Source organism: Chelonoidis abingdonii, chromosome 24 (assembly GCF_003597395.2).
Source record: "Chelonoidis abingdonii isolate Lonesome George chromosome 24, CheloAbing_2.0, whole genome shotgun sequence".
In the NCBI taxonomy this organism is placed as follows: Eukaryota; Metazoa; Chordata; order Testudines; family Testudinidae; genus Chelonoidis; species Chelonoidis abingdonii.
Window position 1 is genome coordinate 24,182,916 of NC_133792.1, and position 15,263 is coordinate 24,198,178.

Below are 15,263 nucleotides of genomic sequence, written 5' to 3' on the forward strand. Positions count from 1 at the left end.
GCTCGTACCTGGGCTCTAGAGGAGCCAGGGTCCGTCCCTGGCGATGGCCGAGGGGTTGGTTATGGAACTCTTCCAGCAGGGGCTTTGGTCCTTCGTTCGTACTTGTGGGTGGGGTCTTTAGGACTCCACGTTGATGCACCAGAGAGCAGAGACTTTCCTGGGGGAGCCCCAGCCTGGGGACATGAGGGATATGCAGGGCACCTGGCTGCGGGGTGGCTCTTTGGTGGAAGGTGAACCCCAAAGGTGTTAGGACACCGGCAGGAATTCCTTCCTGACCCCTCCCTCAGTGTCCCCCATGCACCCCAGAACCTAAGGTGTGACCCAGGACAGCCCAAGTCCCACCTGTCCTTACACGCCACCTCTTGCCCTTGCCCAGGTGTTTGGCGACATGGACCAAGTGCGGATGACATCCGAGGGTTCTGACTGCCGCTGCAAGTGCATCCTGCGGCCTCTCAGTAAGGATGCCTGCAGTCGCATCAAGGATGGCAGCATGCGGGTGGAGGATTTCTACACAGTGGAGACAGTGAGCTCGGGGGCCGACTGCAAGTGCTCCTGCACGGCCCCGCCCTCCTCACTCAACCCCTGCGAGAACGAGTGGAAGATGGAGAAGCTGAAGAAGCAGGCGCCGGAACTCTTCAAGGTACCTGGGCTCAGGCAGGTCTTGCACACCAGCCTCAGCCTCAGCCTCCACCTCCACCTCACGGCTCACTCCCACACGCTGACCTGGGCCCTGAATGCTATGGTTGGCCCTGGGTGCATGGACGCAAGAGCTGCAACCCCCTCCCTTGCACCATGCGTGTTTAACCCTTCATACCCCAGCACCAGAGGCTGGTTCCAGCGCTCCTGCTCTAGAGGCTCATGCAGTGCCCTGATGAGAAAAGGCCATTTCTTAGGAGGGCAGAAACCTGGGGGCTGGAAAGAAAAGAGACTGACTCCTGGTCCCAGCCAGATCCATCATGGGCTGATGGCATCTGCAGCACGGCACAAAGGGCCCTTCACACCCAGCCCCGCTGGGGCACATCAGGCGGGAAGGACTGGGCCATGTGGCATCAGTGAGGTCTGGGGTGAGGGAGGGAGAGCCGACAGCTGGCCGTGACTCCATGGTGCAGGAATCCCTGCTCCCCAGAGACCAGACAGCAGATTCTCCCAGCAGCGCTGACTCCCTAACAAGAGCAGATCTGTGCTGGGGCCTGCAGGCTTCCCAGGAGGCTGCGGCTCTGTTGGCCTTTGTGCGTGAGAGGCGGCGCAGGGTCGAGAGCTTCTGGTGGCTAAATGTCACCAGCTAACAATAGGCAGTGTGTGCCCTGCTCACTCCCTCCATGCAGCTGTGCAGGCTGCCGGATCGGCCCACCGGGCTCCGCGTCGAAGGAGTGGCCAGGGAGGAGCATGGGCTGCCCTGCACCTCATGGGCAAGGTCCGACAGACCAAGGCCAAAGAGGGTCCATGCCATAGGGTCACTCAGTGAGGATCTGAGTCACCTCGGGCAGTTTCCAGGCCTGGGCTCATCCCCACCCAAGGATACATTTCACCTTTAATGCTTCCGGCTCCTATGCAACTGCACTGCAAGGCACACGACTGATCCCAGCTCCCAGCAGGCCGAGGTACTATAGACTCATGGGAGTTAGTGCCTGTGGTGTCCCCTCCCTCTATCATTCCTCAGCCCCCATTTCCCCTTCCTTAAGTCTGCCTCGGTTCCATAACACTCTGGGGTGGGTGTGGCCCTTTCTCTGGAAGTGTGTGTATGTGGGCAGGGTGGAGGCACGGGGACAGACAGAAAAGTGGCATGAAATTAAAATCAGGGTTGGGATTATTGGTAGTGAGAAATCCCAGAGGATATGGTAGCTGGGCATCATTCTCTCTGTGTGGGTTCTTGCACCGGGTTCGCATTCTACACAGCATCTCAGCCCCACAAAGCTGCTGCCTACCTATTTTGCATCTATGGCATCTTGTGGTGGGACCATAGCAGTCCCGTGGTGCTCCCAATACTGAGTCCTGTTGCATTATATCATTCGGATTCCTCTGCCCACTCGTGTGATTTTGATCTGCAGGAAGCCATGTTGAATTTTCCTTCCTTCTGGGGTCCCTGTTTACTGCAGCCCCCACTGTCACGTGCTGATCTTGAACTTCAGCTTCAAGGTTTTTCCTTCACAGCTGCAGTCCATGGTTGACCTGCTGGAGGGAACGCTGTACAGCATGGATTTGATGAAGGTCCATTCATACATCAACAAAGTGGTCTCCCAGATGAATACTCTGGAGGAGGTAAGAGCAGACCCTGCTGTCATAAATAGATAGCTAAGGGTTAATGTTTCTTTTACCTGTAAAGGGTTAACAAGGGGAACCAAACACCTGACCAGAGGACCAATCAGGAAACCGGATTTTTCAAAGTGAGGGAGGGAACTTCTGGGTGTTTTTGGTTTTGCTCTCTCTGTTTATTTTCTCTCGGCTATGAGGGAAGATCTTCTTTTTTCTACCTCCAAGCTTCTTTCTACCCTTCTGTTCCCAAGTTGTGAGTACAAAAGGAAAAACAGTAGGGTTATATTGTATTTTGTATTTACATGTGGTGTAGGCTTTGCTTGGAATGTTTAAATGGATCATCTTTTTGAATCAGGACTGCTTATTCATATTTTCTTATAGACAATAGTCCTGTATTTGTCATCTGATGCAGAGGTTATATGTTTATGTGCTTTTTTTCTTTCTTTTTTATATAAAGCTTTCTTTTTAAAACTGTTGAGGTTTTTCTCTGGTTAAGGCTAAGAAACGAAGGGAGGAGGAAATCTCTTTGTGTTAGCTTGACTAGGTTTGAATGCATAGCCTCAGGGGGGAAGGTAAATTGCCCACTTTTTTTGCATTCAAGAGTTTAAGTACAGTAATCGCCCAGGATAACCCAGGAGGGGAGAGCTGGGGATTGAGATAATAGAGGAGGCAAGGGGAGAGGATTACCATTCCCTTTTGTGTTGAGACTCAGAGTCTCTGAGTCTTGGGGGTCTCTCCAGAGAAGGTTTGGGGAGACCAGAAGGGGGCCAAAACCCTGGAAATTTTGGATGGTGGCAGCGAGATCAGATCCAAGCTGGTAATTGAGCTTGGAGGTTTCATGCTAGCTTCTCAGTTTATGAACGCTAAGGTTCTAATCTGAGTAGGAAGCTGTACAGCATGGATTTGATGAAGGTCCATTCATACATCAACAAAGTGGTCTCCCAGATGAATACTCTGGAGGAGGTAAGAGCAGACCCCACGCACTGCTGTTTCGGAGCCATCCCAAAACAGTGCGGCCAGATGAGCAAACACAAAAGCCAGCACCTGCTACTGCTGCCCAGCGACCACTCTGCCATGGGATGCAGAGACTGCTAGCAGGAAATGAGCACTGATAATGTCCTTCCTCCATATCCTCTGGCTGGGGATGGAAACCTCCACTGAGGCCATTAGAACCATTGGAAGAGTTAACCCTCTCCTGGCCTCTCCTCACCGTTGCCAGGGCAGATGTGAGACAGCCAAGTTTCACTGTTTCATTGAGCTGCTGGCTACAGGTGCCTCACACTTCAGTTGTGCAGGCATCCGGGCTTTGGCCAGGGGGTGGGCTGAGAGGATCATATTGACAGTCTGCACATGGGCATGAATCTGATCCTGCAAGACTGGCCCCTGCCCAGCACAGGTGTGTTGGGCCATGCGGTGATTGTGAGAGCATGTCCTTTCCCAGAGCAACTAAGGAGTTCATGGGAGTCTGCCTCGCTCACCTGCCAGATTGAGCGAGGGTGGCTCACTCTTACCCTGGCCGCGCCCAGCGCTGGTTCTAGTGGCTTGTGCGTCAGCTGCTCTAAGCTCCCCACACCTGGGCAGTGATGGGCCTTGCTGTGCTGTGACAGCTGGTCTGTGAGCGCTCCAGTGGCTGAGGGCTGGCGGACAGGGCTGGGGCAGCAGAGGTTGTAACCTGCCGTTGTGGCTCTGTCATCTGGAGACTCGGGGACTCTGGCTGTGCTGCCCCTCAGGCCAGTTCCTTACCTCCCCCCACTACCGTGGCCCATGGCAGGGAGGGGGACGGGCACTGCACCAGCACAGGGGGAAATGTGGGTCCTGCCCTAGAACTCATAGTGAAACTGACACAAACACAGCCAAGGGCAGGGGAAGGGATAGGCACCAGGGTAACGACCCAGGTGGGGGTTGTGTTCTGCCTGGTCAATTACACAGGCTGAGGCCTGGGGGTTATTATGAGTGTCGAGTGGGAGTGACTATGAGCAGGGAGTAAGACAAAGGCGTCGCCTACCTAGAGATCCTTCAGCTGCCTGCAGAAGTGATGCTTCCCAGTCACCACCAGACATCGCCTGAGCAGGTTAGCAGCACTGGCTCTCTCTCCCAGCTGAGAGACTGTTTGCATTGGGCCCTGGGCGCTGGGACATGAGCAGGACAGTACTTCCCTGTCCATCCTGTTCCCAGCCCCCTCCCAGAGCTGGCAATAGAACCCAGGAGTCCTAGTTCTCAGCCCCGCCTGACCTAGCCAGTAGAAGTGGGGTAGGTTTCCTCCTTCCTTCATGCCCTTGGTTTATACAGAAGCGTGAAACCTTTTGCCTGAACCAAAGGATGATGGAAGTCCCATCAGGGCTCAGCTCCTCACGCCCTGTTCCCTTCCCTCCTCTTGCTCAGACCATCAAGACCAACTTGAGCAGGGAGAATGACTTCATGAAGGAGAGCGTCATGCACCTGGCCAACCAGATGAAGCGCTATGAGAACTACTCCGACATCATGGTCAGCATCAAGAAAGAGATCTCCAACCTGGGCTACCAGCTGCTGCAGAAGGATGCTGCTGCCGTTCCCGAGAGCAAGGCCCAGGTAACTCCCTGGCATTGTCACCGTGCGCATGCTCGCAGGTGCCAGCCTGATCCCTTTGGCGCTGGCCACAGAGCTGAGGGGGCCGCACGCTGGGCGGAGCGAGGGCCCAGAGGAGGTGCTGCGTTGCTGCGTTGTGGCACTGCCGGGGCGGCAGCACCTGTGCTAAATGATTAACTCCCTTTGGCCCATTGATAGAGTCAGTCAGGGCGCCCCCAGGCCTGGACATGGGCCAAGCCCAGCATGCAGTGGGCCTGTTGCATACTCTGGTCTCTCTTCCATCCCATCTTCGCTGCCCTGGCTGCTGCCATCTTGCAAGTAGCCTCTGTTCTGTTCAGAGTTCATCCCGTGTCCATCACCATGGTATCTGAGCCCCCTCAGAGCGGGACTCCTGCCGGCTGCGCTGCCTGGAGCCCCTCTATTTGCAGCAGGTGCTTTGTGATCCCAAGCCATCGGCCCCACACGGTGCAAGAGCCTGGCCGGACACGGCACCACTGCTGCCCACAGAGGTGCCTCTGAGCCTGGCTCTGTCTCCTAGGACACAGCCAGGGCCAAAGGCAAGGAGGCGAGCAAGTATCCCAGTGCCCGCAAGAGCCTGGGGGACAAAGCAGCTGTGAGAGCCCCCAAGGAGAAGCTGCCGAAAACGGAGAAGCCCAAGAAGGAGGTTCTGAGACTCAGACTGGGCTCATGGCAGCCCACCCCCAAGCCCAAGCCCTCTGTCCACCAGCAAACAGTGATCCGAGGCATCACCTACTATAAGGCTGCCAAGCAGGAGGAGGCCGAGGGCCTGGTCAGCAGCCGAGGTAAGTGCCCAGGCCCCTTGGAGCAGGCACAAGCACCTCAGCAGGCCCAGCGTGGCATGTGGTTGAGAGGACAGGACTGTGCTGGCCGGGGAAGCCAGAAGGTGTATCTGGGAGGCCCTGCCAACGCATCCTCAGGGAGCCTCAGACCCTTCCCCACCAGTCTGCCATAGTGCTCCCCCTCAGAGCCATCTGCATGGTCCCCCACTCCTGTGAGCACCCAGCCCCTGTGTGCCCCCTGCTCTCTCCTGTGAGGCAGGGAAGTGCAGGGGGCCAGGCACTCAGCATTTACCTCTTGGGATTTGGCTTCAAGGCCTGGTCTTAGAGCACAGGAGAAAGTGAGTTCCAGCATTTGGGCACATCACAAAACCACCTCAGCGACCAAGACAGGCACTGGCTCTTCTCAAAGGGGACCCAGGGATGGGATAACAGGGGCTGCAGGTCTGGCCACCAGCAGAGCTGTGGATGGGTGGGTGAGGGGGTGAGAGCGAGGAGCCCAGGGCTGGGTTAGATGGAGGGCTGCAGGACAAGACCAAAATGCATCAGGAAAGCTGTGGTGAGCAGCCCTACATTTAGTGGCATAAAAGGTTGAAAAGCAAATCCCACACTCAGCCGCTGGGAAGTTTCCTGGCCTCCAGCCTCGGGGTAAATCTGTTCCCTGGATGCTGATCCTGTCCGCACCCGCGCTGCACTCCCTGCTCCTCTCAAATACTGTGTTTGCACACTCAGTGGAGCTGTTTGCATACTTAGTGGAATGAGTGAGGGATTTCAGAAGGAAGCATCCCCCTTTTTTACACAACTCCCGGGCAGGTGTGGGGCTCCGTGGGCCCAGCCCTTCTCTGAGCCCCACAGTGTTTTCCTAGGTGTGGGGCAGCTGGTTTAGTTTAATGAAGAAGGTAGTTAAATGCTGCAGAAATCCAACCTGGGGAGCCCAGGCCCTGCATCCTGTTTCCCCTGCCCTCTTGCCTTGCCTCTGCACCCCCTGCCCCCCAATGTGCTGTGGAAGCAAGACAGCGGGGGAGTAGGGAAGAGGTGGGACTCTCGGCATCTCCTCCCCTTCACGGTCAGCTCCCCAGCGGGGTGGGACATGGGCTGCCTTGGAGGGGGCAGGATGGGGTGGGCAAGGGAGGGAATCAGATGCTCAGCGCAGGAAAGAGAGTAGGGACTGGGGGCGGGGGTGGAGGAGGGGGAGACAGATTCTCCACAGCCATGGCCTGTTCCTCAGCACAGCTCCTGGCCCACCCTCCTGGCACTCCTTGCCTGACAGCGCCAAGCTGAGGGAAGGGAATGGCAGTAAGGGCTCTGCTTCTTTCCTCAGAAAGCCCCGGGAAGGGGAGCCCTCGGATGGACCGAGCGGAGGAGAGGAACCCCGAGTCCTATGCTGCTGCAGAGGCCCAGGGGAGAGTTGGCGAGCGGGCAGAGACCACCACTGCCCGCTCCACCTGGACCCCCAGCACCATCTGGGCCCCCAGCACCGCCCGGACCCCCAGTACCACTACCCGGAGCCCACCAGTCACTGTCCTCTCCATGGGGGACAATGCTGAAGGCACTGAGGGGCTGGAAGCGACTAACCAAGGTGGGTTGGGGGCACCTCACAAGTCCCTCAGGTGGGCAAGTGGGGCCAGGCCCAGACTGCAGCTGGAGGACTTGCTCTGTGGACATGCCACTACTGGCACGTAGCTGAGTGGGCCCTGGTGACACTGCTGGAGCTGTGGTCCCTCCGAGGCGGGGCTGAGGGGCCCTGGGAAGGTAAGGGGTGGGCAGGGAAGCTGTCCATGCTGTACCTGTCCTGTGGCTAGAGTGGCTCAGTCCCTGAAGCGGGCGGCGTCACGAAATCCAGTCACACGGTGAGAAGGCAACATCTCTGGACTTGGGGGGCTGGGGGGCTCCTAGAAGCAGATGTTTTGAACCTCTGTCTGGCCCACTGAAACAAGCTGGCTAGCAGGATAAAGAGGGGAGGCTCTCCAAGGGCGGGGAAAGGTCTCCTTGAGGGTGAGCCTGACTGGCTGCTGTGGACGCTGGCTGGGGGAGCAGGGCATGGCAGTTAGCTGCTCTTGTTGGCTCGGCAGTGGAAGAAGTGCAGTGTGAGGGCACCATTGAGTCTGTGGAAGCCCCTGTGAAGCACCACAGCTACGGGCGTAACGAGGGGGCATGGATGAAGGACCCCACGGCCAGAGACAACAGGATCTATGTCACCAATTACTACTATGGCAACAACCTGGTGGAGTTCAGGAGCCTCGACAACTTTAAGCAAGGTGAGGTGCTCTGGGGACGCCTGCCAGGCGGGGGCTCCCCCACACAGCCCCAGAGCCACAGGGAATGACGTACCCAGTTAGCCTCGCCTCCCCGATTACTCAGCACGTTGGAGGTTGGTTTGTTTTTTGGGGGTGGGGGATCGTGACTAGGGGATTCACACTGTGCTGCTTGGTTCTTAGAGACTGGCTCTCACTCTGGTTTTATTCTGGTAGCATCCAGAGCCCCAGCCAAGTTCAGGCTCCTGCTGCGCTAGGCGCTGCACACCCCAGAGTGAGAAGCCGACCCTGCCCCAAAGAGCTCACAGCCTCAGTGGGCAATACAGGGGAGTGAGGGCAGACAGAGCTGCAGAGACAGGGAGGGACTTGCACAAGGTCATCCGGCAGGCCAGGGGCAGGGCTGAGGCTAGCCCCAGCCACTAGACACACTGCCTCTCAATAGGTCACGCAGTGCTGTTTCTGTCTCCTGATTGGATGAGTATAACTACTAATGGTGTGAGAATGTAAAATATGTTTCCCAAAGGTCCTTGCGCTGGTGACTGTGCATGTGGCGTCCCCTGAAAGCCCCAGTGCGAGGGCAGCTGCCGGGAGCGTACACAAAGGGGGCAAGGCTGAGCTGCAGCGAATTCATGTAGCACCTCTAATCACCCATGGGAGAATGGCTGACATGCTTCCCTCGCCCCCTGCTCGGGAGGCGCAGGGGTGGACTGGGGGAGGGGAGCTGTCCTCACTTCCTCGGGCTGTTCCCAAATGCACCTGGCCTGTGGTAGGGCTCAGCAGTAAGACTCGCAGACCAGAGAGCACATCTGGAAACATTAACTGTGCCCCATGTATCGGATTCCTCTTCCCACTGATGGCGTCTGGATTGCTGCCGCTCAACAGACCCCGCGTCCCCAGAGCTGCATTTGCGTGCCAAGGCAGACACCGAAATGCTTTTCCCATACAGCAGATGAAACCAGCCTATGGAAGCTGATCAGGGTGACTGGCATGACTGCGCCGTTAGCGGCACAGGGAGGTTAGAACTGCTGGGAGCCGTACACATAATCTGCATGTTGAAACAAGATAAAAGAGAATCTGGTGCTTTCAAAAGTTCTGGGGCTTGGACAGGGCCTGGGAGACTGGAGGAGCACCTGGGGAATCAGGCAGGTTCTGGCACCTGGATGTCGGGTTATACGAGTTCACTTGGCTGAGGGGTCCTGGGGAGAACGTCCCAGGAATGAGGCCTGGATGCTGCAGATATGTAGAGAAAGGGGGCTGATTTCTCAGGGCTGAACATGAGAAACAGCTCCTGTCCCATTGCGGGGCTGCTGTAGGAGCCATACAAATGGGACTCAGTCTGAGCCCCGCACCTGCCTCAAACTGAACCCAGAGCTTTCATGAGCCCAGATCAACTCAGGAAGAGATTCACAGGTGTGGCTCTTTAGCTCACTTTGTGACCTGTCAGAAAGTCCCAGCCTTCCCTCCCTGTTATCCATCCCTCACCTATCCTGGGGCTTCTCTGAGCCCAGCCTCCAGACCTGTCCATGTTCATCCAGCACAGATGTGGTCTGGGATGAGAAACACCAACAGACCCAGACTCTTTCCGAGCCTGCCCAGGGCCGGAGTCAGTAGCCAGAGGGAATCTCTCCCATTAGGACCATGGGAATCACCATCTTGGGTCAGAGCAGGGGCCACCTGGCCCACCTGGCCAGAAGGTCTCTCCTTAGCACCTGTAGCAGGACTTACCGCCCTTATCAATGCTGCATGGCTCACAACCCTAGACACGAGATTCTTCCGGCTTGAACAGAAGCTGGTTTATTCTCTTCCCAGAGTTAATGCCTGTTAGGCAGGCGGGAACTTGTGCTGGAACTTTGCCAGCGGGTTTATGCGCTTTGGTTTATAGAATGCTCTGGCCGGGTCTGGAACTGCCTCGGTAAAAGCAGTTTGCTCTCCCTAGAATCCTTTTCTAGTCACCTTCTGCTGAGCAGCAGCAGCTAGTCACATCCTCAGTCCCAGCTTCCATTTCTGCCTCCCGGCCCTGCCCAGGTGGGTGCAGGTGGGCAACTCAGGCCTGTCTGGTAGGAGCAGTCAGCTGGGAGTGCAGAAAATGAGTGTCCAGAAGAGGCCAATGGGATGTAGGGGAGGGAATGTGGCCAGTGGGAGGTAAGGAGCCATTCCTGTGGCTCAGGTGCCTAATCTTTGTGCCCAAAAGAGCTTTCACTTTCACCACAGGTCGTTGGAGCAACCTGTACAAGCTCCCTTACAACTGGATTGGGACCGGCCATGTGGTCTACCAGGGGGCGTTTTACTACAACCGCGCCTTCACCAAGAACATCATCAAGTACGACCTGAAGCAGCGCTTTGTGGCTGCCTGGGCCCTGCTTCATGACGTGATGTATGAGGACACCACACCCTGGAAGTGGAGGGGCCACTCGGACATCGACTTTGCAGTGGACGAGAGCGGACTGTGGGTCATTTACCCCTCAGTGGACTATGACTACTCCCAGCTGGAGGTGATCGTCCTGAGCAAGCTGGACCCCAGCGACCTCTCTGTGAAGAAGGAAACCACCTGGAAGACGAGCCTCAAGCGCAACTCCTATGGGAACTGCTTCATTGTGTGTGGCATCCTGTATGCCGTGGATGTGTACAACCAGAAAGATGGGCAGATCTCCTATGCCTACGACACCCACACGGACACTGAGGCCAACCTCAAGCTGCCCTTCCTCAACGAGTACTCCTTCACCACGCAGATCGACTACAACCCCAAGGAGAAGGTCCTCTATGCCTGGGACAATGGCCACCAAGTGACCTACAGGCTGCACTTTGTGGTCTGAGCAGCGGGCCGTGTGTCTCGGCATATGTTGGTCCTACCCCATTGAGCACTTCTAGCTGTGTGTCCAGGGGCAAGGCGCCTCCGTGTGCCTCACACCTCTTCTGTACTTGGGCTGCAAACAAATCCACACACTTGCCCACCCACTGCCACGGACCTTTAACAGCCTTTGCAAGTCAGTCGTTGCCAGAAAACAGGCAAACTGGCCTGGTGCAGCCAGGCCTTGGCCATGATCAGTGCCTTGCAGGAGAAGACCTCAGTGTTGCCCAAGCACCGGATCCAAAGAGCTCTTCAACCAGCGAAATCTCATTCCCCCTCCTACAATCAGCCTTAACCATTCTCCCTGGATCTTCCAGAGCCAGGTGGTAGCTGAGGGAAGGTGCAAATGGGATCTCTCCCTAGGTTTCTAACAGCAGCCATTTGCTCAGCATCTTGGGCTCAGCTTTCCACCCTTCTTGTCCAAGTCCAGTGCTAAAGTATTGCACGTGCAGATTTTACGTGGTGGGTGGAGGTAACAGAGACATTGTTTCTTTACATTCCAGCCCTAGCTTGGAGGCTGGGAAAGAATTCCCCATACACCCTCCACCAGAAGCACAGCCATGGTGGTATTAATTCACTCAGTCCCTACAAAGGATTGGACCCATTCTCCTCCATCACCAACCGATGGCTTTAAGCCCTTTTCATTCAATGGTCAGCGTGTTTCAGCCTCCTAGATTCATTCCTGAAAGCCACCTCAGCATTTGCTGAAATGGCTTGTCTCATGTAACCACACCTAAATGACCAGGGGATCTCTCTGTAAGTCCTGGTGCTGACACCAAGGATAGGAACTTTGCTGGCAACTGGGTGCCAGTACATTTCCAGGCTGGTCCACATAAGGCAAGGTCTTATTTAAATGATCAGCCATCCGGCCGCTGATCTATACTCTGCATTGGCTCCTGTAAATAGTGACCCCGTGTATTCCTGTACGAAGCTGTAGCTTGTGGTGCCGATTGCCAGATTTTGGAGCATTGTTGCTCCCTTCTCCACATCTGTCCACTGCCCCAGCCAGTGTGGGGTGAGCAGAGCTCTCATTGCATGTAAATCTGGAAGGAACTGAGCTATCTCTGAGCGCCCAGGCGCGGGGAGGGGTTTGCTCTGGCTCTGCACTGCAGCTGTAACCCCAGAGGGTTGAACATCTTGGGTTGCTCGCAGGAGTTAGGATCCTTTTTCTGTTTTCCCCTTTCTGCTGCCAGTTGCTGTGTTACATTCACAGGGTGAGCAGCACCTGCTGCAGCCCTCCAAGCAGAAATGCAGGTGCCGTGTCTCAAAGTGGCTTGGTGACATGGGCATCATGCCCCATGCCCAGCGCACTTGCCACGGAGCCTGCATGGTGCCCACTCTGCCCAGAGCCTGCCACATTCACGATATTTAACGTGCATAAATTTTGCAACATCAGCAATCTTTGTAGCAGGACATCCCCTGGGGTCCCACTGTTTGCCTTCCCCTTACAGGGTCTAAGTGTTGGTTACCTTCCCTCAATCCTGTCTGAGAATGGTTAGATACATGGTCTGCTCCAGAGCCCAGCAACAGCTGGTGGTCAGCCCCTGGTGACATGGCTGCCTGCAGTAGAGACCCCAAAGGGGAATGAAAGACTCAGCAGATAATTAGATGAATTCGGCTACTGGAGCAGAAGAATCTCTCAAAGCTAGAGACTAGCCCAAACCAACTGTCCAGCACTTCACCCAGCGAGCAGACTGGCAGTGCCCGCAACCAATTAAACTTCCTAGAATCATTCCATCCTCAGACCTGGCTGTCACTGGCCCAGGGCAGAGCCTTTGCGGACGTTGGGTAAGAGCTGGCTTTGCCAACCTGGCCTTTCAGGGTCTTGCATACAGCACTGTGCTCCCTGCCCCCTCTGCCGGAGCCCACATCGAGTGCCCCTCCGCAGCAGCAGCACCACAGCGCACTCCCCAGGAACAGTGGTCGAGAGAATATTTTGTGTCTGTATAGCTGCCTCGTAACACAATTCAGCAAGACGGAGGGAGCAGCCCCACATGCCCATCCAGTTCCCCATGGCCCCGACAAGCAGTGTGTGCTTTGGGCCATCCATGTGATCCTCCGTGGCTGGGTGTCCATGGGATGAGCTTGATCCTGATGTGCCCTCCCCCACAACAAAGCGCACTAAGCAGACATTGCTACTGTGTTCGACAGCCATGTGCAGGCATGAGCGGCTGGCCCTCTCTGTGCCATAAGCCTGGGAGGCCAGCGCAGCCTGGGCCCCAGGACCATCAGCTATTTCCCAGGCCCAGGTTCACCAGCAGGGTCCAGATAGACTTTCAACTTCTGCGTCAGGTGCTACATTTTAGTTCTAGCTCGTGGGAAGGTTATAAAGCCAAAGCTGGCAGAGGCAAGAAGGGCAGACATTGGCACTGACTCCCACCCCCTAAACCAGTCCTGGTCTCTGACACAGATGGCTTTGATCTTGCCTGGGGTTGGCCTGGTACTAACACAGAGGTTTGCACAGAAATGTCTTTCCCGAGGGGAAGGTTCACTGTGCTTCCCAGCATGGAACACGGGCTGCTTTTCTTTGCTGGCCATTGCAAAGAGCAGGGTTTGGTTTGTATCTCTCTGCTCTCCCTGGCACAGGTCTGAGTTCACAGCCTGTGCCTGATACTCCAGCTGAGGGGAGTGGGAGCAGCACCAGGCACTCAGACAATCTCCAAGGGTTTTGCCCGAGCCCTACTAAACTTTCCCCCATCACTGGTCGTCCCCAGGACACCTGGGTGGGGGAGATGCTGCTAGGTCGCCTCATCCCACTGCTGGAGTCAGTCAGCAGCAGAGTCTCCGGCAGCTCTTGCCAGCCACAAGCTTTCCCCGGATGTCCCTGAGCAGCTCTGTGCCCAGGAAAGTGGAAAGGTGGAGGCTGGGAAGAGAGCAGTGCTGGGGAAGGCCGTGAGGAGGAAGTGGAGGATCAGGGGTGCTGGTTGCATGGGGAGGCTGCTCAGAGCTGAGGGCTGCAATCACAGAGGCAGGTGACCTCCACCATTCCAGGGTGTGCGGCACCCCTTCCAGTGCCCCCTTGCACCTCTCAAGGGGAAAGAGTTTTTCCAGCAGCTCTTCCAGCCCAGGCTGCCCCTGGAGTCCCGCAGCAAGCGCATTAGGACCATCATCAAAATGCATTTCCTTTAATATCATAGCGGCCCAGGCGTACAAGTGCCTTAATATGCCACTATGGGTGCTGCTGTACTGCAGATCGGCCTTACTTTGATGCCCAAGGGCAGGGGTTTGAGCGCGCTCCGGCAAGGGGTTTATTTGGGTTACTTCACCCTAGCATAAGCAGCAACCACCTACTGCTAGTTTAGAAGATGTGATCAAGCTGTCTGCTTTCTGCAGCTTCTTAGCTTACCACTGATGTGCACTCAGGGCAGCAACACTCACCTGGCAAACAAAGGCTCCCCAGTGCTGGCTGTTAACTCCACTTGGATTAATGACGCCTGGCAAAGGAACAAGGCTGCAAATGGCAAGCTGTGTACGTTGGCCAGACAGTGTTTACTGCGTTCACAGGCTCCCAGCCATTGAGGGAGGGCTAGAACCAGGGAGTGCTTGGCTTGATTTCCAGTCATTCTTAGAAGTGAACAATATTAAAAAAAAAAAACATGATAAAAAACCCAATTTCTGTCTGTCATTTCACCCGGGAGCACTGGTCTGCGGACCCACCCCACTACTGGCATGTCCTGGTCAGTGCTGGCCCAGTCTTGCAAAGACGAGCTCTGCAGCTGAACAATGGTTCATAAGAGCTCCCTGCAGCGGCTTGGGTTCTCTGAGCCCAGACTCTGATCCGCTGAGGAGCCCTGTGCCCCAGGGTCCCAGCTACCTTCTGCCCCTGGAGAGCCGTGCACTCCCATGTCTACAAGCCTGCCCCCCCAAGCAGTGCCCATAGCTTAACACAGCAGCCGAAGAGCCGCATTCACCTGTCTTTGGGCCTCTAATTAGCTAATACACCTTGTGCTCATTCCCAGCCTGGGCCATCAGCCCTTGAGTTGAATCTCCAGATCCTGCTGCCACTAGGACACAAGGTCTTTACAGGGCATTTCTGTATGGCCCACCCAATATTCCTGGTTCATTGCCCATTTGGTGGGGATGGTGTCACCATGCAGCCACAGCCCAGTTACCATGGTTAATGGGAAACTTGACTCTAAATAAATCCGAGAAAGCTCCAGCTGCAGGGGAGCTGCAAGCTCCTTGCCATGTTTTCCGATAGAGAGGGGCTTGCGATGCCTGTTCCCAGCCTGTCTGTAGTAGGTGGCTGCGAATGCAGGCGCTTCTGTCAATGGAAGAACAGAGGGACTACAGAGCCATTCATGTGCTGCAGGCTGGATTATCAACAGCCCAAAGCTTGAGCCCAGGGCAAGGGTGCTGGTTGGAGATGCACAGTAAAGTCTCATAGTATGAACACATGAGAACTGGATCCCAAGGACATATTCCCACCCACCCCTGGGACCTCCCCCCAAAGAACATGCGGAGCTGAAACAGTCCCCTCCTGGGCTGCCTCCGTCTGCTCACTGAATTGTAAAATCATTCTCAAAAATATATTCCCTCAGCCGC

At 55.9% G+C, this 15,263-nt stretch overlaps 1 protein-coding gene across 2 annotated transcripts; it reads left to right on the top strand.

Moving 5' to 3' along the window:
- Positions 1-357: 357 nt before the first annotated feature.
- OLFML2A (olfactomedin like 2A) lies at positions 358-14,342 on the top strand. 2 transcript variants are annotated; one of them, XM_032767548.2, is made up of 7 exons: positions 358-640; positions 2,152-2,259; positions 4,636-4,821; positions 5,357-5,621; positions 6,937-7,194; positions 7,688-7,873; positions 10,082-14,342. In XM_032767548.2, the coding sequence occupies exons 1-7, from the start codon at positions 389-391 to the stop codon at positions 10,681-10,683; spliced, it is 1,857 nt and encodes a 618-aa protein (XP_032623439.1). In that variant the 5' UTR covers positions 358-388; the 3' UTR covers positions 10,684-14,342. The 2 variants fall into 2 exon arrangements, with proteins under 2 accessions (XP_032623439.1, XP_032623441.1); XM_032767550.2 differs by lacking the exons at positions 358-640; positions 2,152-2,259 and adding an exon at positions 3,142-3,216 and having other exon boundaries at positions 10,082-14,341.
- The last annotated feature ends 921 nt before the right edge of the window (positions 14,343-15,263 follow it).